Here is a 24,586-nt window from a genome sequence, read left to right on the forward strand (position 1 = left end):
TGAGACATAGCGGAGAGTGGGGGGAAAAAGGAGAGGAGGGGGTAGAAGAAAGAGGAATTATAAAAGAAAAGGAAGAAAGAGACAGGGAGGGAGGGAGAGAGAGCGAGTGCGCGATAAAAAAAGAAAGATGACATCCTGTGAATTGAAGCGCCGAGGTGGAGTGGCGGGCTGCGGCCGGGCTCGAGTGTTATTCGCCGGGGTCAGAGCTTGAATCCAACTGCGAGGCTTCGACAAACACCCGATTGGCCTGTCGGTGGGAATCGAGGAAGAAGAAAAAAAACCCCCACTGATTTATGTATAGCAAGATTTAAGTTTGACGAATTCAAATACGTCAAACGCATTACGTGTAACCGTTTTTTTAACGTCTAAATGCAACAACTCCTGTTTTATAATGCATGATGTAAGAGTGTAGACATCGAAATAACATTATTGATTTCGTGTGCAGATATAGATTTTTTTTTTTAAGTCATGCAAAATAATAAATACTAGGTTTTTTATTTTTTATTTATTTTTTTTTGTTTTTGTGATGGCTCGGTAATAAGGGTTACAATTTAATTGAAGTGAATACTGAATTGTGTGCATTATTGCCTGGTAATCTGGGCCAGTGATTAAATAAACAGGAAGAGATTTTAAACATGTTATCAAGGAGAACAGTTTAAAGCACGTTCAGTATTTGCAAACTATAGACGATTGTAAGGATGTCAACGGTGCGCTATTAATCTTGATTGTGTGGTTGATTATAACATTCATCGCTTTGGAACAAAATGGATGCCGCGTGGAGCAATTTTCTCTTTCAGGTGAGATTAAACATGGCTTGTTCATGTATATGTGTGAATGAATGTTGCCTTCTTGTTATTACCAAGTTATATCAATGCCTACAATTAAAATGATGAGCAGCTGCAAAGAGTTTCACTCCAGTCAGGCAACCTGGAGTCTCTGAATTATACCTACACAGACGTTTTGAATTCAAACTTAGTACTTTGTGATTGTTCTTTCCCAGACCACACCTTCTCAGACCCAAGTGGAGGGTTCCCTCCAATCAGAACTTCTGTCTGTCCACACGACCTCTCCTCAAACCCCACCCAACGAGCACATAGCTCCGCCCCCATCGACAGTGGACACTGCTGCTCTCAATGAGGACCCAGTACCTGGTGGGTGAGAGGGAGGGATGGGGAGAAAATGAGGAGACTATCTGGGAGGGGTTGGAGGTTTTCTGTGGATGCTCTGTGTTCCTCTGTGAGCACATAGAGCTGTACAATATATCTGCTCCCTGGAATACAATTTTATCTTCTTCAAGCGAAGTCATCCAGGTGACAGGCTTTTCGGGTTGCCCTTTTCTGTGTTGTTTTTAGTCTTACCCCTCTGTACAGGGTTTCCATGGCCATGGAACACATGGATGTATCAAGGAATTATAAAACAGAGATTTCCAGCTCTGGAAAAGTGATCGAAATTCCGTATTTTTATTTTTTTTTTCATTATACTCGGCTCTGAAAGATTTAATCAGCTAGAAATAGCTCTTTGCTAGCTCTATAATAGTTCAACTGGTGGGTCATGACCCTAAACTGGGTCGCAGGAGGGGAAAAAAACACTGGTAAATGCAAGTAATAAAATGTAATCAACCATATAATGGTCCATATTTAAGATTGCAAAGTAATTGGCTTATCAACTTTTAAAATAGAGGGAAAACGCTCTCCATATCTTTTTTTTTTTTTTGTTGACTTTAAACAAAGTCCCTTGTAATCCAATGCCACCACAAAGTAATAATTACGAATTTGGGATTTTCTTCAAGCCCCGACTTTACAAGTTGGTGGCATGTCAATTTAAGAATCATGGTGGAAGCAAATTGTTATTGGTAATAAATCAGTTGTACTTGTGGATTTTGACTGTTTAGTCAAGTTTAGTTTGTATGCATTTTTTGTGTTGTTAATGAAAAATAACGATAAAACTTGCCAGAAAATAAGACTCATTTAGCTGGTTAATGCAGTGACAAGGGTTTGCAACTAAAACAGAATCAGAATCAGCTTTATTGCCAAGTATGCTTACACATACAAGGAAATTGTCTTGGTGACAGGAGCTTCCAGTGTACAACAATACAAAAACAGCAGCAAGACATAGATAATAATAAAAAATATAAAATAATTATACACATACATACAGATACACATACGTAGTGGAAATCTAATACAAATCTGTTATCTGTTATGTACAGTGCAAATTTTTTTTTTTTTTTTCAGAGGAATGAAATGGCAGAAGAGGTTGGATAAATATAAAAAAGACTAAACTGTGTATTGCACATAGTTATTGCTCAGTGGGGCAATTTAACTGTTCATGAGATGGATAGCCTGAGGGAAAAAACTGTTCCTGTGCCTGACGGTTCTGGTGCTCAGAGCTCTGAAGCGTCGGCCAGAAGGCAACAGTTCAAAAAGGTAGTGGGCAGGGTGAGCGGGGTCCAGAGTGACTTTTCCAGCCTTTTTCCTCACTCTGGAAGTGTACAGTTCTTGAAGGGGGGGCAGGAGGCAACCAATAATCCTCTCAGCAGTCCGAACTGTCCTTTGTAGTCTTCTGATGTCTGATTTCATAGCTGCACCAAACCAGACAGATACTGAGGTGCAGAGGACAGACTCAATGACCGCTAAGGAGAACTATATCAGCAGCGCCTGTGGCAGGTTGAACTTCCTCAGCTGGGCCTTTTTTACAATGGAGTCAATGTGTGTCTCCCACTTCAGGTCCTGTGAGATGGTAGTGCCCAGGTACCTGAATGACTCCACTGCTGCCACAGTGCTGTTTAGAATGGTGAGGGGGGTCAGTGTTGGGGTGTTCCTCCTAAAGTCCACAATCATCTCCACCGTTTTGAGCGTGTTCAGCTCAAGGTTGTTTTGACTGCACCAGACAGCCAGCTGTTCAACCTCCCTTCTGTATGCAGACTCATCGTCGTCTCGGATGAGGCCGATGAGAGTGGTGTCATCTGCAAACTTCAGGAGCTTGACAGAGGGGTCCTTGGTGATGCAGTCATTGGTATAGAGGGAGAAGAGTAGTGGGGAGAGCACACATCCCTGGGGGGGCACCAGTGCTGATTGTACAGGTGCTGGAAGTGAGTTTCCCCTGTCTCACTAGCTGCTGCCTGTCCGTCAGAAAGCTGATAATCCACTGACAGATAGACGTGAGAACAGAGAGTTGGTGTAATTTGTTCTGGAGTATAGCTGGGATGATGGTGTTGAAAGCCGAACTAAAGTCCACAAAAAGGATCCTTGCATATGTCCCTGGTCTGACCAGATGTTGCAGGATATGATTCAATACCATGCTGACTGCATCATCCACGGACCTGTTTGCTCGATAAGCAAATTGAAGGGGATCTAGAAAGGGTCCAGTGATGTTCTTCAGGTGGGCCAACACCAGTCTCTCAAATGATTTCATGACCACAGACGTCAGGGGGACAGGTCTGTAGTCATTAAGTCCTGTGATTTTTGGTTTCTTTGGGACAGGAATAATGATTGAGCATTTGAAGCAGCATGGGACTTCACACTGCTCCAGTGATCTATTGAAGGTCTGTGTGAAGATGGGGGCCAGCTGGTTAGCACAGGATCTGAGACATGCAGGTGAAACGCCATCTGGGCCTGAAGCTTTCCTCGTCTTTTGTTTCCGAAAGTCACGGCTCACATCATCTTCACAGATCTTAAGTGCAGGTTGAGTAGCAGGAGGGGGGAGAAGGGGGGTTGCAGGAGGTGTTTGTGTGAAGTGAAGGTCGGTGTGGGGTGTGAGATTGGGCCTTTCAGATCTGCAGTAGAACACATTCAGGTCGTCAGCCAGTTGTTGGTCCACCACAGGGTTGGGGGTAGGAGTCAAATGTGGTAAAACCACATTTACCATCATTATATGTGGTTGCACAAGAATGATTAAATAGATAAAGAATTAATTACACACCTAATGCTTGACTTTGCTCTTCATTTTGTTGCATTGGTGCTAAAAAAAAAAAAGCTAGCTTACACTAGTATGTGAAAAAGAAATATGAAATTGCTAAAAAGGTCTGTTCTTTCAGACTAAAATCACTTGAACGCACGTCACATCGTATTTACGATTTCCATCCTCATAAGTATGAATGCACCATTAGTCCATTCAGCCATCTCTGGAATGCTCCTGGGCAGCTATTTTTCTATGTAAACAAGCAGCATAAAAGTACAGCTCTTATCTACTTTAATGGGGAAAGATGGAAATCTCCAAAACGGTTGGTCAAGATTACGATCAAAGAATATATTTAAAAAACAGCAGTAAAATCTGACAACAGTGGTATCATAAATTGTGCTGCTTTAGCTCTGATCATGCTAAAAACGATATTATCCCGGCTGTTTCAGCCAATGTGCATTCGTGTTCTCGAGATGACTGACATACAATTTCTGTATCTGAAAGGTGATTGGCTCTTTAATTTTTACATCCGCCATATTTGACGTTCCAATTTCTCCCATTCATTTTAATACAAGCGGTCCATCTTGGGCTAAAAAGTCTTTGCTTTAAAGTAGTGATAGACCGATATATCGGCCAAGCTGATATTTGGTCATTTTGCGATTCTAAATGTGTTCGCTTGGACGAATAACAAGAGTGTTAACTTTCCCTTGTCTTAGTTCCAAAATCTACCAAAAGATTTGTCAATGGATAGCCAACACTTTCTGTTTTCAAGTTTTTTTTCTTATAAAGTTTATGGAAATTTGAATAAATAATGCATAAAGTATGTGTTTGTTTCACTTCAGAAATTTGCTTTTGTTAAAATGTATAATGTTTATCGGCATTAATATCGGCCATCCTGCTCACTAGACATCGGTATCGGCTTTGACCTTTGAAAAGCCCGTATCGGTTGATCACAACTTTAAAAGGGGTCATGACATGCCATTTTTTATTATCTTAATGTTACTTCTGGTTCACTTACAATATGAGTAAATGTTTTTTTTTTTTGCACAAAAAACTAATATATTTGGAAAACAATCATTTTCCACTCTCATTCTGACCCTCTGTCAGAAACACTCGGTTTTGGTGTTGCTTCTCCTTTAAGAGTTGACAGTACACGCCCACTGTTATGATTGGCTCTCTGCTCTTGACTGACCTGCTCTCTCTACTTGACATTTCACTGCTCACTGCTGCGGGGTGGGGCTACGGAAGTTAAATGGTATAGTGGGCGTTGATGTGTTGTTACGGAGGTGGTCAGATGCAAACGTCTACCACAGTGTGACATCACAATGTGGAGGAAGTAGAAATCGAGTCATTTTGGCTACTTGTTTTCAACAAATGCTCTTTTTGCAGTGAGGAGAAAGTTTTGAGTTCTGAAACTTACAGTATATTTTTAGTACAATGAGCTCTTATTCACCAAAAGATCAAGAGAAATTGAAACATGACCCCTTTAAAGGCTGTACGTCCAGTCAAACTTGATGGTTTTGCGACAATTCAAATATAGGTAGGCAGCAACATGGACAGGTTGCGTGACATGCCCTCATCCTCAAAAACCATGAACAAATCTATGCAAGTAAAAAAAATACGACTCGGACTACATTCTGTATGTTACGTTTGTTTCTGTGTTAGGTCGCCACACAAAAAGTTTTAGAAATTCATATCCAGTTATCACAAATTACTGGAAAAGTCATGGTCATTCATTGGTCAAAAAGTCTGTCATTTTAACCATAACTCTCTTTCTCGCTCTCAATCCATCCTGCAGTAAAGCCAGTGTCCAGACCGACCCGTGCAGCTCATATCTGCTCTATATGCAGCAAGCAGTTTAAGAACAGCTACAACCTGCGGCGTCACCAGTCCGTCCACACTGGTATTCGCATGAAAGGGGGCTCCCAGAGCAGAGAGGCTGTGGCCAAAGAGAGTACAGAAAGACACACTGTCCCACTCTCTCTCCTCCACCTCTCCATACCCCAGCAGCATCCCCAAACGCTGCCTTCTGCTGCCATGCTGCCCCCTCCCCACACACAAGTCCTGCACACTCAAGATGGAAATGAAGTTGCTATGGAGAGCGTGGTCTCCACTGTGACCGCCCTCCCTCCACCTGCTGCAGTTGTCATGGCAACAGGGGAGCCTTTACAGGTGGGCATCCATATGCATGTGTGTGTAATGCAGTGTCAGGTGTTTAGATCACATGTGGACAGCGATAACTAAATTAGGGTGTTCTTCAGACAGTTAAATAACTTCTTCCTTTCTCCGCCCTCAGAGGCCAGTAAACCAGAATCCCAACCCTGTGCGAAAAAACCACGCTTGTGAGACCTGTGGGAAAGCCTTCAGGGATGTGTACCACCTGAACAGACACAGGCTCTCCCACTCAGATGAGAAGCCATTCTCCTGCCCGATCTGCCAGCAGCGCTTCAAGAGGAAGGACCGTATGAGCCACCACGTCAGATCCCATCAGGGAGGAGTGGAGAAACCCTATGTGTGCCCGCACTGTGCTAAAGCTTTCTCACGGTAACCTTTTTGATCTCACATCCCACACATATACTTAAAACATACTTAGAGCTCCTACAATGCACTGTATATTTTTTGTATGAAGAAGATGAATGTTTCTCACTCTCTCACAGGCCTGACCATCTTAACAGTCATGTCAGACAGGTCCATTCTACAGAAAGACCCTTCAAATGTCCGGTATGAAAGTTTGAGTTTTTTTTGTGTGTGTGTGTGTGTGTGTGTGTGTGTGTGTGTTTGTCTGTCTGTCTGTCTGTCTGTGTGTATCTTTGCTATTCTAAATTTCAAAACCTAAATATACAATGCATATTAGTAACCTTATACACTTCTAAAACATTTTTAAAATATATTTTGTACTTATTTGTGTGGATATTCTGTATCTAAAAAAAATTTAAAAAACTTATTAAAGATGTTATATGCTACTGTATGTTTATATTCGGTATGTTAAAAAAACTGATATTTCTGGGCCAACTTTAAACCTTAGTTTATATGTCAGGGACTTTGTTTTAATGAAAAAATTAAGAATATAGTCACTCCACTACATATTGTGTCTAACAATGTCCTTTAGTTGTGACTATATTCACAAGATTGCTTGGCCTTTTGTACCTTTTATCTTAAAGGGATAGTTCACCCAAAAATGAAAATTCTGTCATCATTTACACACCCTCATGCCATCCCAAATGTGTATGACTTTCTATCTTCTGCTGAACACAAACGAAGATTTTCAGAAGAATATTTCAGCTCTGTTGGTCCATGCAATGCAAGAATGGTGACTTAAACTTTAGTCCAAAAAGCACATAAAGGCAGCATAAAAGTAATCCAAATAACTCCAGTGGTTTAATCCATGTCTTCTGAAGCGATATGATAGATGTGGGTGAGAAACGGATCAATATTCAAGTCCTTTTTTATTATAAATCTCCACTTTCACTTTCACATTCTTCCTCTTGTTTTTGAATTGCGATTCACATTCTTTGTGCATATTGCCACCTACTGGGCAGGGAGGAGAATATATAGTAAAAAAAAGGACTTATTTATTTTTAGGAAATATTTATCTGTTTCTTACCCACACGTATCATATCGCTTCTGAAGACATGGATTTAACCACTGGAGTCGTATGGATTAATTTTATGCTGCCTTTATGTGCTTTTTGGACCTTCAAAGTTCTGGTCACTTGCATTGTATAGACCAACAGAGCAGAAATTTTCTTCTAAAAATAATTTGTGGTCAGCAGAAGAAAGTCATACACATCTGGAATGGCATGAGGGAGTAAATGATGAAAGAATTTTCATTTTAGGGTGAACATGGTAAAGTAGTTGTTACATGTGGAGGTATATTTGTTTTGGTGTAGACGTGTGAATCGAGCTTTGCCACACGAGACAGACTGCGCGCTCACATGATCAGACATGAAGAGAAGGTTCCGTGTCACATCTGTGGGAAACTGCTGTCTGCTGCTTACATCACGGATCACATGAGGGTGCACAACCAATCACAGCATCACTCCTGCCATCTCTGCAACCGCAGTATGTCATTTTATATATTATATTTTATGCTTGCTTCTCTATCCCATATCCTTCTCTGCCTGTTTATCTATCTATTAGGATTGTAACAGTACCAAAATTTCAGTAGTCAGTACCAGTTAAATTTCACAATTCTTGATAGCTATTTCGATACCACAGCAAAAACTAATATGCTATTGTACACACTCCGTTATTTTAAAACCTAAATATTAATTAGGGCTGTCAGTCAATAAAACAAATGAATTCCATGACGATTAAAGGTGCTGTAAGCGATTTTAGCTGTTCTGGAATTTCCACAAATTGAGCAGTTGGATTAGCCACGCCCCCTATTTCCACATCCCCGCCCTCCAAATGAACTTTATTGAGATTGACACTGAGCAGAAGCAGTTGTCAAAAACAAAAGCAGCAAAATAGTGCCCTCAACTGACAACTGTTATAAGCGAAATTGCATAAAAATGGAATTAATCCAAAATAATTCACAGCAACTACAGTACTATGAGAACACGCAAAATGATTGACAAGCAGAAAGCATCAGAGACTGTGGCCCACGGACACATTTTTGTTTGCTGTTTACAGAGTCTAGAGCTGTCACAGAGACCGGTGAGATAACACACGACACTTATTTCATTAATATCTTTCAGGGAGTAGGAACATTTTTTGCATAACTTTCCATAAAAAAATCGCTTACGGCACCTTTAATTAATTGAATAAATCTATTAATTACATTTATCAATATTTGCTGAGAAAGGCCCCCAAATAAAGAGAATTCAATATAAATTAAACAATACACTGACTGCCCTCTACTAACGCGGATCGTAAAAACACCAAGTTACATGTACTTCCAAGTTTGAATTGCTCCAATGTTAGGTAAATATGTACTTTTGTCATGGAATTTACATATGGGTCATGGGGGATGATTAATTGGGTTAATTTTATTCATGTGTTATTTTTTACATAATCACACTAAATTAACAGTCCTTATATTCATATAAATATCAACAAACTCTATTAAAACAAAGGAAATGTAGTCTTATACAATACAAAAGATCTATTATGCTGCATTTTAACTGCAAGATCTAATGCACATACAGTATCTGTCTCTCTGTCCATTTGTCTGTCTGTCTATCTATTATATAGTATTTAACAATTATTTATTGCATAAACAAAAACTTGTGTAAATTAATCACACTCAGCTTGTATGGCTGTAATGATCAATAGCGAGTAATTATGAGGTAATAATAATCATCAGTTAATCAAAAACAGCAGCATTTGATTGACATGCAGCGCTTCACCTCCCAAACTCACCACCCCCTCAGGTTTCACCACGCTGACGTACCTACGCGTTCATGCTCAAAAGCACCACGGTCAGGAGTGGAAGGAGAGCGCAGGAGGGTTTGGCACCACGGGTTCTGGAGGTGTCCTGGTTTGCCAGCTCTGTGGTGTGCACTGCAAGACCCCTACCCAGCTGCAAGGTCACATGGGTACCCACAATCCTCCCACGAGTGACCCCAACCCTGTCACTGCCACCAGCGAAGCAGTTCCAGGAAGCACAATCACCCTGTGCAACATGGTTTCGGCACCGACAGTGTTCGTGAGTGGAAACACAGTTGTGGATCTGCTTGTCACCGACTGCTCCAGCATCATCCCGCAACCTCAAAGCTAGCAGAGCAGGCCTGTAGTGCACACATGCTAGTAACTATATTCGCAAATACAACACAGCTAAATAAGTAGCTGTTACCCATTCACCTGTATGACTCAAAACAGCAATTTATGATCGTAAACACTAAAGAACCACAAGAAGCCAAGGAGAAACCTAAAAAAAAAAAAAAAAAGGCATTCTAAGTGGATGTTGATCACATTTTTAATGACATGCACACACAGAAACACACATGTAATGACAAATACTGTAGCATGATATATTTTGATAAAACACCTCTCAATGATGCACACAATAAGACGGGAGAATTCAATGAATAGTTGCGCCACATTTGTGCGTGGTATTTCCTGCATTTTATTCACTAAACACCCGTAATCCATTTTAACCAGGCACAAAATGCACTGAATTGGCACTGCGCTGTATTCAAATTGAGTCATTTTCATTCTATGTAGCGCAAACACAGCTCATTTCTATGTAAATTAGGCTTTATTATTTACTAAATGAAGCGCTATTTGCTTGCCACAATTACGTTAGGACCGCCCACTGGAAAGCAGACGGTAAACTGAATTTTATTAAAAAGAGATGTTTGTGTACATTTTCTAGGAATAATGGCAGCAGTAATTCATCAAATGAAGATGCAATTATGGAGAAGAGCGTTATAACCAGGCATATAGACAGACATGTGTATAGTCAAGCGCACTTGTAGCATTTTAAAGAGCCAATTCAGGTGTCTGGATCGCAGTGGTGGAGCGGTGCAGTACATACCCAAAGTATGCAAGATCACGGTATCTTCCACAACATATCACTTTAAACCAATCCGCAAAATCGGGAATTATGTCTCACAAATTACATTCAGCAAAAAAGTTTTGGATGTGTTTGAGCCATTACCTGATTTGCATAATTTCTTTAGTGAATCGGGTGCTTAAACAACGCAGACAGCGCATTCAAATAAACCACGCTATCAACAAGCGCAATTTATTCTTAGTGAATTCCCCCCCATAGTTGCTTTACACTTAGCCCTCCCAAAACCATGTAGTTATCCAAGTAATATGTACATTTTCTTGTCTAGCTGAGAGGGCAGGAGGACAGTATTTTGTCTTCCTAAAATATCTTGGATTGACAAGAAGGATCAGGGCATGAAGGTGGAAAAGGAGACAAGCAGAGACTTTGAGAGCAGCATTTTTATTTTAATACTATTATAAAAATCGCCATGTTGCACTGGATGGATGCACTCTTCGTTTTCTTCTTTTCTCCCTTTCACCTTCTCATTTCTCATGGCTGCAGGACTCTTTGATGATACTGTGATTGTGTATTTCTACTGTATTTCCTCTGCTTGTAATATGATTTCCTATTTGTTTGCCAGACCTTTCTCTTCCACCACCATGAACTGGCCCCAAGATACATTCATATGTCATAATATCTGACTCTGGTCAAAAACAAAAAGCAGAAAAAACGAGAGGTTTAATGAGAGGAAAGTTACAGAGATAACGTCATGTTTTGTTATGAACAGAAACACACAGGCAAAGTTTCTGTTTGTGTGTACCTGGTAGTGTCGGTACAGTACTGGCCAATTAATGAAACTCATGTGTCTGTTTATGTCAGTGTGACTCTGAATTTGTTGTCAACTATCCAGACTACCATTATTCTAAAGAGATGTTCAAACTGACTGGATGAAAAAGTGACCGGAGAAAATTCATTTTCAGTGAGAGCGACTGCCGGTGACGCGATATGGGCCTGTCCAGCAAAACCGATCGCACTGTGAATTCGGTGATAGCAGGTCGAAAGTTTTGCTGCTGAAATCAGTCTGTGTACCGAAATGCAAATAACTGCCCCCAGTGGCCTAAGCTGGAAGTGTTGTTGAACATAAGGGCATGTGTGAGTTCCAGTTTCTGGAGAAGGATATCGCTGCAGGCATTGCTCCAAAATGGGGCAGGAGCTCCAAACTGCCATTAAAGATATAGGTAGCTTCTTACTCAATCAACACTTTCCCTAACCTTTACTGTGAGTGAAAGTGACGCCCCCTTTTGGAGTTGCCGCAACCCCATTTTGGAGTAACCCCACCCTCTTTTTGAGATTCCACCCACATTTGGAGGTCTCCAGCCTGCAGCTATACCTACTTGGGTTTCCAGGTAAAAAGTCCACAGATTGGCACCAAAGGCGAGGTTTTTTTTTAGCTGTATATGATGTAATACTGTCAACAGGAATGCATGTTTTTTAAACCATGCAGCCTAACCCCAACCCTAAACTAAAAATGTAATTTTAGAGCGATAATGCAATGTTTATGTGAACGCGATTGCTTCCTGCTATCTCAGAGGTTGCTTTCACAGTAGCACCACAGGGAAAGGTGATCACATTTGAAATTATGCAAAAATGTCTGATGGGGAATGCCGCTTTAACAGAAATTTGGCAGATTGGGGTTGATTTCATTGTGAATGAACATTCAGAAGCAACATGTTGATTAACCGCGTGATCACGTTGGTCAAGTGACTTGACAAAGTTGAGAAAAGTTGACATTTATGCAAATGAGCAGCAATGCGAAAAGGCAACTAGCAATAGGAGTCAAGACAACTGGAGCTCACCTGATCCGTGGGTAGGTTTGATTCCTGCATTGATAATCGTTCATCTTGCTCATTTTATGATGCGTTATGCACAGCTGCGATTTATATACAAATGCTTTCTCCAGCAGAATGTTCATTTTTATCTGCAGAAAAATTTATGCTTTGTCAAAAGAGAATGACATCTTATTTTCAAATGCTATGGCCAGTTATGAAGCCCACAAATAATGTTATAGCGACCAGCAATGGGAACACCTAATAGCGTCCAATGGAAAAGATCTGTCTTCAGTAATTTTTTGAAGATTGCAATTGATTTTGGGTTAAGGTTAGGACAGTGAGTGGTACCTTCCTGCGATGGCACCACAAGGCGTCACTTGGGGACAGAACTGAAAAAAAGCAGGATATGGAAATCTAAATGAAAATACTCAATGTTGTTTTTATGTTAATTTTACAGCAGGATAGTAGTTGCTAGCTTCTATGAAAGGCCTATCCAAAAAGTTTTACAATAGCCACTTTAACACACAGAACTTAAATCGCAGTAACATTGCCAGATTGCCTTTTCTGGTAAATGTACCACATCTGCTATTCCCATATGCAATGACTTTCCTTCATTTATCTGTTTTACTACCATTCATACTCCAGCATCAAAATGCTGTTAAACTCTGTGATGTCTTTTGCCGGAAAGGATTTTGGTCATATGTATACCTCGTTCACGAAAGATGGTAGTTAACGGAATCAATTCCTGTTCCTGCAAGCTGCTGACAAATTTCTTTATCCACTCGGATGTAGTAGCGCTTTAGCTTCACAATCTGTCCAATTTTACAATTACAACAGTAATCGTGTCAACTCTCTCAGAACTTTGTGATTGGCCCAAAGCAAACTTCTTACGTCAGCGCGTCCTGACCACGTACATGCTCAAACCGTTAAATCTTACGGCTTTGCTCACACGTAGCATCAAAACAAAACTTTTTCAGTAATGTTACAATCACTCATTTTGAGAAATTGCCAGAGCTGATTTACCGTAATTCCCAATGGGTTCTGTTCACACATGACCTCTAATTGGAAAAATTGCGTTAATTATCTAGAAAGAGCTCGAAGTGTGGAAGCGCCTAATGTAAACATTTTGGGGTGAATTCACAAAACAGTTGCACCACTTTTGCGTGTTGTATTTTGGCACAGAAAGCTGCGTCTTGTTGACTAACCCCCACGTGTTTGTGTGCTGAAATTGCGCTGCGTCTTGTGTATTTAAATTGAGTAATTGTCTTTTTTTTTTTTTTCGTGCAAACACACCTCTTTTCTATGCAAATTAGGCCCACTATAGATTGCGCTTCAGTCACAAAAATTGCCCGGCACTATTTACATTGCGCTATAACCCCTTGATGAAAGCAAGCGGTGAAGTATATTTTATTTAAAAGAGATGTTTGTGTACATTTTCTATCAATTATATCTGCAGTAATTTATCAAATGATGGAGAAGAGCGCTATAACCTGGCATATTTCCAAATGAGCGGTGAAGTTTAGAGCACTTTCGACATGTTTAAGAGATGATTTGGGTGTCTGGATCACAGTAGCTTGGTTTCCATCCAACTATTTTTTTGCACTTTTTGAAATTGCGCATGAGAAATCTTGAATGGAAACGCTTGACAAGCAAATAAACTCAGAATTCGCTTAATTTATTGTTCTAGGAGGAGGTGGATTTTTTAGAGTTTCGCATTATATAAAATGTGCATTTAGGTGATGGAAACAGTTTATCCGCAAAATGATTACGTGTTTTAACCATTAGTGCATGTGTTAAGAGTTTGCGATAGCTTGATTTGGCTGGCCTAACGAAAGGTCAGACTTTGGCTTACAATTCTTCGAACATAGACCTTAACATTCTGAAGTGTTTAACCCACAGCTGGTTGTTAAAGTGAGTCCTTGCAATCTGCCAGAACGGTTTTGAACGCGGGTGCTTCAAAGTATATGAAGGCTGGTGGCGTGTGGGCATCGCAGCCATTTCAGCCCTCACTATAATTCAAATAACACTGTTATTCTTCGGTGTCTCCTGGCAGCATTTAGTAAAAAAAGGTACAATTGCTCCAATCCTGCAAATAAAACTCTCCCTGAATCATAAGGTCATTCAGCTGCTTCATCATGACAAGACGGCTCACTCATGATAATGCGCATGACTTCGTGGATAGAAACATGCACCGATTTGGAATTTCTTTTGTCACATTTTTAGAAATGCTCTTAAATGTTATTTATTCTTAGTGAATTCCCCCCTTTACCTTTTTGCTGGACTTTGAGTGAAAGATCTGTGATTGGTTACTATTCATCAATAACACTGATTTAGGTGTTGAACAGAAGTTTAATGGACTTTTGTGACATTTTAAACAAACCACCAATTGACATATTTATAATTTGGCCATGACTGTACTGTGGGAGATTGGTAGGTGTTTAGTGAATGAAAATGTACATGTTTTTCTTCCTCTCTGATTCTCTCTGATTTTTCTGATGTCTAATCTGTTTCCATCCAGAGGAGAACTTGATTGAAAACTGTGAATCCTCTGCCTGACTTTTCTTGAGAAACAGATGTTGGGTGCTGAACTAAGATATTCAAAGAGAGGGATATTTGGATCAAATGTTTAAAAGCGATGCGGTTTACCTTTAAACGTTGTTTTTCATTGCAACAGGCCATTAAAGAAAAGGAGTGCAACTGTTGTTACTGCTTCCACTAAGAATTACACGAAAACGTTTGTTTGTAGAAGATTGTTTTAAAAAAAAAATCTGTTGTGAATGTGTGAATGGTGTGTTTTACAGAAGGGCTTAATCATGCACGCTCAAGTGAAATTAAGAGTAACACACAGAAATAAAACACTACTAGCTCAAGTGTCAAAGTTGTCAAAAACAATGGAGAAAAAGAAGAGTTGACTTGGTTTTGTACTGGAGTGATTTGTTTGATCAGTTTAGTGTTGGTACTGTATACTGGTATATCTGGTTATTCATGAACTTAATTTTAATATAAAAATGTGTTCTTTCTGTCTAGAAATGTAGTTGTTTTTATAAGGTTCCGATCATATTTAGGATCTTCTTTTTAAGTTAGCTTTAAGCTGAAATACTGTAATACCTCTAATCTCTGTACAGCTCTGGCAATGCATCAAAATGCCTTATTGTATTCTACAACATTTAATTCGTCAAACTCTAAAACTATTTTAAATTATAGTTAACGAACCATTTAATAGGAAAGAAAAATAATAATGGGATGTATTTATATTTATATTTTTGTATTTCTCCGCAGTATGCATGTCTGTAAACAGAGCAAAACAAAATGTTGATGCTTACCATGATCATGAATATTATGTTATTATTTTGTAGATTATGTAGATCATGTTATCATTTTGTAATTTTGACTATTAAAAGGAAATGGAGTAATCATATCTCATTGGGTCAAGTGTGATGCATTGTCAAGATCAGATAACTTATGTGTGTTTAAAAGAGAGAAAAATATAGCAGTACACAAATCTGACCTTCACCTTCTGTTCTACCCCAATCATATCTGTCCATCTACAGGTATGATCCATATCTGTCTACCAAACCTACTGGCTTCCTGCAATTGAAATGGGACTAAATGTTCTTAATTTTAATGATAAAAGAATGTAAAAATGCTGCAGTAAAAAAAACATTATTGGTTAATGGTTATGTACCTTTAATAAGGTAAAATATATATATATATATATATATATATATATATATATATATATATATATATATATATAACAAGACAATACATGTAATTTTATGGTAAAATATTGTAAAAAGTATGATTTTACCAAATAATTAATGGTAAAAATGTATATAATGTTTAATGAGAATATACTGGATGTACTTTTTACTTTTTCTTAAAATTAGGGCAAAAAAACAATAATCGGCCGTTCCCATAAGTGCCTGTGTGACATCACATTTCATTATATTTTATGGGAATAGTTATGTTTCTTATTTTTAATATCAGTAATGTACATTTGGGTGTTCAGTGTTATATTTTATGTAGTTTAGTTCATGTTTATTGCATTATTTTAATGTCACATGTGTTACCCTGATGGTGATTAACCCTTAAACACATACCTCGGGAAAAGCCAAAATTACTAAAAAAATATATTTTTTATAATGGCTTGAGGACCAAAATTGTAAAGGGTCATTAAAGACCCTAGGTATGTAATAGTGTCATTTTATTTTTGTGCGCTTCCACAAATCATATTTTTATGATTATTTCATATCTATACAAGTTTAATATCACAATATATATATTTATTTATTACAAGAGAAATGAGTAGTATATTCATAAAAATTACTACATCACACTGATTTTCTTTGCAGCTGGTGAAATATCAGTATCCTATATGCGTGTACACATTCATATTATACATGCATTTCTTACTTAGTGACGCAGTTTCAGTGTTTTACTTGATTTACATCTGACATTACTATTTGAAAAATAAACAACATGGAAGTAAACTATAGCAAGTACAACACTTGAACAGTATGATATGACTATTGTCACTTGGATGTACTACTGAACTTAATATATGTTGTGCATCTATTTAGACTCAAAAAGTGCTTGAGAAAATACATATGTGTAGCTTATGTCTTTTGTGTAGCTCAATATGTGTTTGAAAGCCAGTTGCGCCTAATGAAATTTAGTGTGAAAATAATGAATCCTGTTCTAAATTTGTCCTGATTTGTTGCATCATCTCTTTAAAATATGAAAAATAAAACCCCAAAATATATTAGAATATATTCTTTTTATTTTCTAATTGTCTTGAACATTTTTCGAAAATTTGACACCATCTGGGCATTTTGTAGATACATTTGTGATAGATATACACTGATGAGCCAAAACATTACAGGTTCACAGGTGAAGTGAATAACGTTGATCATCTCCTAACAAGGCCATATGTCAAGGTCTGGGTAGATTAGATGGTAAGCAAACAATCAGTTCTCATAGTCAACATGTTGAATGGAGGAGAAATGGGCAGGAGTAAAAACCTGAGCGACTTTGACAAGGGCCAAATTGTTATGGCCAGAAGACTGGGTCAGAGCATCTCTGAAACGGCAGGGCTTGTGGGGTGTTTCCAGTCAGCTGTGGTGAGTACCTAACGACAGTGGTCAGAGGAGGGACGAACCACAAACCGACGACGGGGTGATGGGCGACCAAGGCTCATCGATGCACGAGGGCAACGAATGCTATCTCATCTAGTCTGAACCGACAGAAGGTTTACTGTGGCACAAGTCACAGTAAATTTTAATGATGGTTATAGGAGGGAAGTGTCACAACACAGTGCATAGCACCCTGCTGTGTAGCCGCAGACCGATCAGAGTGCCCATGATGACCCTTGTCCACCATCTACAATGGGCACGCGAGTGTCGGAACTGGACCTTGAAGCAGTGGAAGCAGGTCACCTGGTCCGGTGAGTACTGTTTTCTTTTACATCATGTGGACAGCCGTGTACATGTGCAGGGTTTACCTGGGGGATGTGATGGCACCAGGATGCACTGTGGGAAGATGACAAGCCGGTGGAGGGAGTGTGATGATCTGGGCAATGATCTGCTGGGTCCGGCCATTTCATGTGGACGTCAATTTGACACGTGCCACCTACCTAAACATCATTGCAGACCAGGTACACCCTTTCATGGCAATGGTATTCCCTGCTGGCATTGGCTGCTTTCAGCAGGATAATGCGCCCTGCCACACTGCACACATTGTTCAGGAATGGTTTGAGGAACATGATGAAGAGTTCAAGGTGTAGCCCTGGCCTCCAAATTCCCCAGATCTCAATCTGATTGAGCATCTGTGGGATGTGCTGGACCAACAAGTCCGATCCACGGCAGCTCCACCTCACAACTTACAGGACTTGAAGGATCTGCTGCTACTGTCTTGGTGCCAGATACCACAGGACACCATCAGGGGTCTTGTAGAGTCCATGCCTCAGTGGGTTGGCGCTGTTTTGGCGACACGTGGAGGACCAACAGCATATTAGGCAGGTGGTCATAATGTTTTGGCTCATCGGTGTATGTGCCGGGTCTCTAAAGACCCGAGTATGTAAGAGTGGTGAAATAGCCGTGCATTTTAGGGTTAATTATTGCTCATGGAAGGGACACCTTTGATGAATTTTAATTCATCATGTAGACTTTTGTAGTTGCTATGGTGATTAACAATACATTTTAAAGAAAAAACATAGTATTATAGATCCAGAAGGTTAGAAAATCACGTGTTTATTATTTACAGGCATCAAAATCACATCCCGTAAAGCCTGAGACATGGTCACCGTATTTTTACGTTAAATTTCTGGCAACCACAGCTGCCGGTATTTTACCATAAATTTAACAGATTTTTCTTATTTTATTTTATTTTTACAGTGTTCACTGAGAAAATAAAAACACTGAAGGAGGGATCACTGTCGTTTTCTGCATATTGCTGCCCTCTCCAGCCAGTCGCGGCCCGTTCGGCATAACGTGGCGGCCCGTTTTAGCTTATCATCGCCTGTTCGGCCCCGTTTCGCGGCAGGCCCACTGGGAAAAGTCCCGGTTCTCCCGATGGCCAGTCCACCCCTGCATGGAAATAATGAATTCATAGTTCCAAGTATGGTGCAACAGTTTTTGTATACATTTAGGCTCAAGGGAGTGCCACTGACTTTCTTATTAGCTTTTTTCCCAAAAGATTTTTACTGAATCCTCTAACAAACAATTAGTGGGTCCCACATGCGTTTTCATTTTGTTCTCCTGAGGGACGAACTCTCCGTTCCGCTCATTGTTTTTTGTCACAACAAGAGCGTGAAAATCGCACCTCAGATGGTCTGATGGTTTCCTCAAGCTCTCAACTGACCTACATAACAACATCATATGGGTGGAAAGGTCGACGTTCGAGAAAGAGAGTCCTGTGAGCTTATTACGAGGCTAAATAGCGTAGTGCGTGTGTTATTGATCACGAGCCGGTTGATTTGTTTTGGTAATGTAAGCAGTGCAGATGGTGATGAACACGCGCTCTGCAGCACTGCTGTTCTCTGTGTGACAGATAATGTAGCGTAATATCAAACAGGATAACGGAACCGGACTTTCTCTAACCGTTTTGGAGGAGTCGAGGTCTTACACGCATTTTTAGTGGCTCAACCACCCGTTTGCAGGAGCTTAACAGAAAACTGTCGGTTTTACGCAAGTTAAAGCGCCAGCGCGCGACGACGAGACATTTGAACGGCGATTCTGACAGTGTGTTGAAGTGCGAAAGCCGGACTGAGCACAACAGGCAACGACAGATTTATTCACCCCAAAGACACTGCAAATATAGAAGAAAAATCATGTCCGTAGATAAAACATGCTCCCGCTCTTCGTTATTTGTTTCGACGGGGACACGAGGGTCGACAGGCCGCTGACAGTCACGTATGTTCATCCTCTTCTCGCTTCATTCATTTTGTCATTCAGAACATGTCGCATATTATGATTATTAATTTGGCAGCGGTAATGGGTGATCACGGCCTATACCAATGCAACCAACCATTATTTTCAGTTATCTCATACAAATAGATGAGCACCGTCTCCCATCAACCAATAACGTGACATGTCGGGAGAGGAACGCCAATATAGACGTTTGTCACTTAATATCGTTTTGAATAAACGACCATTTTGCATGTAGATTGAGTCACTATGCTGATATTGTTTTTTGTTTGGTTTTTCTTTTCTTTTTCTTTTTTTGGTGATTACATGATAGCGCATTGCGCATTTTTGGCAGTTCCTTAGCTGTGATTCAAGTGCATCTATGCCAAGTTCCGAATTATAGAATAGACTTGTATGAGTGTTTCTGTGAAATATGAATATCATAGCTGCTGTAAAACAGAAGAATGAAGCTGTGTGGAGAAGGCGTTTTTGTGTGCACGGGATGGATGGCCGCATGCGTTAGTGATGATGATGATGATGGGATACAGGTTCCATCCTTTGTTTTGGACAACAAAAGGGGTCTGTCAAAACACAACATACTGTACTGGAGCATTTACGATATTTCCACATTTATCCATAAAATGTATACGTTTTAATATTTATGTGTTTATATTTATAAAATAATAATATTTTATTAATACATTAATATTTATTTTATATATATATATATATATATATATATATATATATATATATATATATATAGTGTACAGTTGTGCTCAAAAGTTTGCATACCCTGGCAGAAATTGTGAAATTTTGGCATTGATTTTGAAAATATGACTGATCATGCAAAAAAAGTCTTTTATTTAAGGATAGTGATCATATGAAGCCATTTATCTTCACATAGTTGTTTGGCTCTTTTAAATCATAATGATAACAGAAATCACCCAAATGGCCCTGATCAAAAGTTTACATACCCTTGAATGTTTGGCCTTGTTACAGACACACAAGGTGACACACACACAGGTTTAAATGGCAAACACAAAAAAAATGTGGCTTTTTAAATTGCAATTAGTGTCTGTGTATAAATAGTCAATGAGTTTGTTAGCTCTCACGTGGATGCACTGAGCAGGCTAGATACTGAGCCATGGGGAGCAGAAAAGAACTGTCAAAAGACCTGCGTAACAAGGTAATGGAACTTTATAAAGATGGAAAAGGATATAAAAAGATATCCAAAGCCTTGAAAATGCCAGTCAGTACTGTTCAATCACTTATTAAGAAGTGGAAAATTCTGGGATCTCTTGATACCAAGCCAAGGTCAGGTAGACCAAGAAAGATTTCAGCCACAACTGCCAGAAGAATTGTTCGGGATACAAAGAAAAACCCACAGGTAACCTCAGGAGAAATACAGGCTGCTCTGGAAAAAGACTGTGTGGTTGTTTCAAGGAGCACAATACGACGATACTTGAACAAAAATGAGCTACATGGTTGAGTTGCCAGAAAGAAGCCTTTACTGCGCCAATGCCACAAAAAAGCCCGGTTACAATATCCCGACAACACCTTGACACACCTCACAGCTTCTGGCACACTGTAATTTGGAATGACGAGACCAAAATAGAGCTTTATGGTCACAACCATAAGCGCTATGTTTGGAGAGGGGTCAGCAAGTATTATGCTCCTTGAAACAACCACGCCATCTTTTTTGCAGTTTTAAGACAGTTTTTTTTTTTTGCATGATTAGTCATATTTTCAAAATCAATGCCAAAATTTCACAATTTCAAGCCAAACTTTTGAGCACAACTGTACATCAATCACTATGTCAGTGTGTTACTGCATGATGATAAAGCACAACAAAGTCAAAAAATACAAAGAAAGCATGAAAAAACGGTTGTTACTAAACATTTTTACAATAAGCCTGTATTTTTTGTTTTCTATATTCCTAGCAAAATTGAACATTATTTTGTATTCCCACTCAAAAACTTTGCATGTCCAAGAATGTCCAACATGGCTAAAGGCACACCTTAATATAAATTTGCTAATCAAGATGGAAAAAAATACATTTCTTTTTTTGAATATTGATGGAGCAACATCATTTGTGTTAAAAGAAATAATGTTGTTTTTGATTAAAATGAATACAAATAAAAGTTTTAGGTTTTACTTGGGGTAAAAGGCCCTCAGAGGTGTAAATATATGGACAATAGCTATAGGGCAAAATTTTCAAAGTTTGGGCAAGAGACAGCAAGATGCTTCAGAAAAAGGTTAACCATTTTCTGTTGATTTCAGTCACATTTAGCATTTTATAACATCTCAGGTATAAACAAATGAATCTCCATTGTGATTGGATGAGTCAATGTGAGCCCACTTTGAACATTTTTCAGAACAAATCTATTCGCACCACTTAAGAAAAACAATGTGTTTATTGGAGTCTTTAGCACCTGCAACAGGGGGGCTCTTTACCCCAAATACTAGCCTTTCACTTATTGGACAGTTTTTAAAAAAACTTTTGATTTAATGATCTTGAACAAAACTGAAAATGACAAATAAGTATTTAAAAAATATTTTTGTGGATAATTTCAGGGATTCCCATTAGCTATATAACTGAAACATTTAAAAAATGATTTAATATTAGATCATATTACACTGAAAAATATGTATATTTTGTGGTAAAGTAAATATAGCATAAAATATCAAGCACTTTTACATTAAATAAGAAAGTTTAAGTGTGAACTTGAAAATATTAAGTAAATTCTACATTCAAACATGTACAAATGAATGCTCTAGCTTATAAGTAAATATTATTTATGATTGTTTGTTATTTTTACAATGTGTCATCATGTATTAATCCTAAAGTAGAAAACCTTGTCATATTTATTAGCTAATTTGAGTAAATTTCACAGGTAAATAAAATAAGTACATTTTACTTAATTTTTTGAAGCTAGTGTTCCCAGCATACACTGGGATTAATGAGCTTGCATGAATTCACTGTTTGCAAGTTTATTTACAAAGTTTTATTGTTAATTTTGTTGTTACGTTTGGTAACTTCTTGTTTTGTGCATTCTTAAGCTCATTTTCTACTCAAAATTACCCGTTCATGATCAAAAAAATCCTGTTGATTGTCACCATCATGGTGTTTTGTAGTCTATCACCGGTAATGCAGACAGAGTGATGTTGTCTCATAAACTACATAGCACGCATTAAGTTTCCCTGTAGGAGGCTTCCGTATGTCATGTAGTGTGATTAAACGTGTTTTTAAGGAAATTTAACAACATGACATGTTCTAATAAGATCTTTATTAATAATGAAGTTTACTTAAGTACCATGTATAACATATTTGTAAGTAAAAGTTACTGAATTTACTCAAATGTTTTAGGTAAATTTACTCACTCACTTTAATCAATATTATGTCATAAAGTTAAGTAGATTTTACTCTATTAAGATTTACTTAGAAGAACTGTGTGCAAACTAGTAATTTTTTTCAGTATACCTCAAAATCAAATTTAGACATTGCATGAAATGATCTCATGGATCAGGAATATTTAGCAGTGTATAAACAGGTGTTAGGGAAAGTACTGTGGTAGCTCAAAATATAGTTCAAATTTTGTAAGTGGAGATCATAGCCAAGGTTCTTGTGCTATTGAAAAAGTAAAAGCATTTCAGTATGTACTTAAATGCATACTAAATAAACATGCATTATTGTTAATTAATATGTTAATATGTTCTATTTAAAATGTAATTAATATGTACTTTTGCTGACACAGGGGCGATCATAAAAATATTTTAAAATGACAGTAAGTTACAGTATAAAAATACAGGGCATGTGTGATTGAAGGCAAAAATGCAGGATAGCATTGACTCAGAACATCACTGTTGTTCTGACTTTGCCATGTGACTTGGTTTGCATGTGTTAGACTTCTGTTGCTTGTGACTGGCCACATGTGGCAACATATGGAGCGTACATAATAACTTGGTTTATGCAACACAATTCCGACCCAAGAGAATCCTTTTTTCCTTCATTTTTTTGTATATGAGTGTTTCTTTATAATTACTAATCCACTGTAATAACTACTAGGAATATATTGTCTGTTTCTTTATTTGTTTATTTTTTACTCATCAAAACCTTTCAGTTTCTGAATGCTGTTTTGTTACAGAAGGGGAAGCAGGACAGCCGGACTGCTGGGGGCTTTTTTGAACACAGTATTACCGGAGTTCACCTGCCATAGACCATGTTGTCCATCATAGCAGCGGGGTCTGTGTTTTTCCCAGGCCTTTTCCTGTTGTCCAGGCAGTGTCTCAAATATGTTCCTGGGCTGAGGTGGAACGAGGGGGATGCAGTCATTGTTTCAGCCCGGTAAAAAAACCTTTGATCTGCAGTGTTAAAGTCCATCAATTTATATTTGTTTATCAGTAGTTTGTTACCCTTCTAGTATTTAGTACAGTATTTTTCATTTCAAATTATAATATCAGCAATTTATAGCAATTTTGCTAAAAAGTTATAACAGTTTCTTAATATTTGGTGTGTCCCCCTTACAGTTTAATGACAGCATGCTTTTGCTGGAATGGACTCTACATGCAGTTTGTGCAAAGGAGTTAAAGGGATAGTTCAATCCAAAAAAGAAAGTTCTCTCATTATTTTCTCACCCTCATGCTATCCCAGATGTGTATGACTTTCTTTCTTCCACGGAACTCAAACAAAGATTTTTAGAAGAATATCTCAGCTCTCTAGGTCCTCACAATGCAAGTGAATGGTGGCAAGAACTTTGAAGCTCAAAAAGCACATAAAGGCAGCATAAAAGTAATAAATAAGACTCCAGTGGTTAAATCCATGTCGTCAGAAGTGATATTATAAATGTGGGTGAGAAACAGATCAATATTTAAGTCCTTTTTAACTATAAATCTCCACTTTCAAATAGCCTTCCTGAGCACTCTTCTTCTCTTGTTTTTGGCAATTCACTTTCTTTGTGCATATTGCCACCTACTGGGTAGGGAGGAGAATTTGTTTGGAAAAAGGACTTA

At 38.6% G+C, this 24,586-nt stretch overlaps 2 protein-coding genes across 4 annotated transcripts in view; both read left to right on the plus strand.

Annotated features, from left to right (window-relative positions):
- On the plus strand, nt 1–15,585 carry LOC127422794 (myc-associated zinc finger protein-like). Of its 2 annotated transcripts, XR_007894222.1 has the most exons (8): nt 1–797; nt 1,001–1,151; nt 5,699–6,072; nt 6,197–6,444; nt 6,558–6,621; nt 7,790–7,961; nt 9,275–11,494; nt 11,723–15,585. XR_007894222.1 is itself a non-coding variant. In XM_051666571.1 (7 exons), the coding sequence occupies exons 1-7, from the start codon at nt 765–767 to the stop codon at nt 9,619–9,621; spliced, it is 1,389 nt and encodes a 462-aa protein (XP_051522531.1). In that variant the 5' UTR covers nt 1–764; the 3' UTR covers nt 9,622–15,585. The 2 variants fall into 2 exon arrangements, 1 of the variants encoding a protein (XP_051522531.1); XM_051666571.1 differs by having other exon boundaries at nt 9,275–15,585.
- The window catches only part of LOC127422806 (ceramide synthase-like), a 24,474-nt gene continuing 9,317 nt past the window's right edge, over nt 9,430–24,586 (plus strand). The window contains exons 1-2 of one of the 2 annotated variants that reach the window (XM_051666588.1): nt 9,430–9,549; nt 23,722–23,921. In XM_051666588.1, coding sequence (XP_051522548.1) covers nt 23,797–23,921 — 125 coding nt within the window. In that variant the 5' untranslated portion in view covers nt 9,430–9,549; nt 23,722–23,796. Of the gene's footprint in view, nt 9,550–18,605; nt 19,580–23,721; nt 23,922–24,586 lie in introns of those variants that run through there. The other variant, XM_051666587.1, reaches the window with a different exon arrangement.

This window comes from Myxocyprinus asiaticus, chromosome 32 (genome assembly GCF_019703515.2).
Source record: "Myxocyprinus asiaticus isolate MX2 ecotype Aquarium Trade chromosome 32, UBuf_Myxa_2, whole genome shotgun sequence".
NCBI lineage: Eukaryota > Metazoa > Chordata > Actinopteri > Cypriniformes > Catostomidae > Myxocyprinus > Myxocyprinus asiaticus.

What these genes read in the sequence shown, in the direction of transcription:
- LOC127422794 (XM_051666571.1), top strand. Translation starts at nt 765, where the DNA reads ATGGATGCCGCGTGGAGCAATTTTCTCTTTCAG. An exon ending in CAACAGGGGAGCCTTTACAG is followed by an intron (nt 6,073 to 6,196) that starts GTGGGCATCCAT and finishes CTCCGCCCTCAG; the next exon opens with AGGCCAGTAAACCAGAATCC. An exon ending in CTGCCATCTCTGCAACCGCA is followed by an intron (nt 7,962 to 9,274) that starts GTATGTCATTTT and finishes CCACCCCCTCAG; the next exon opens with GTTTCACCACGCTGACGTAC.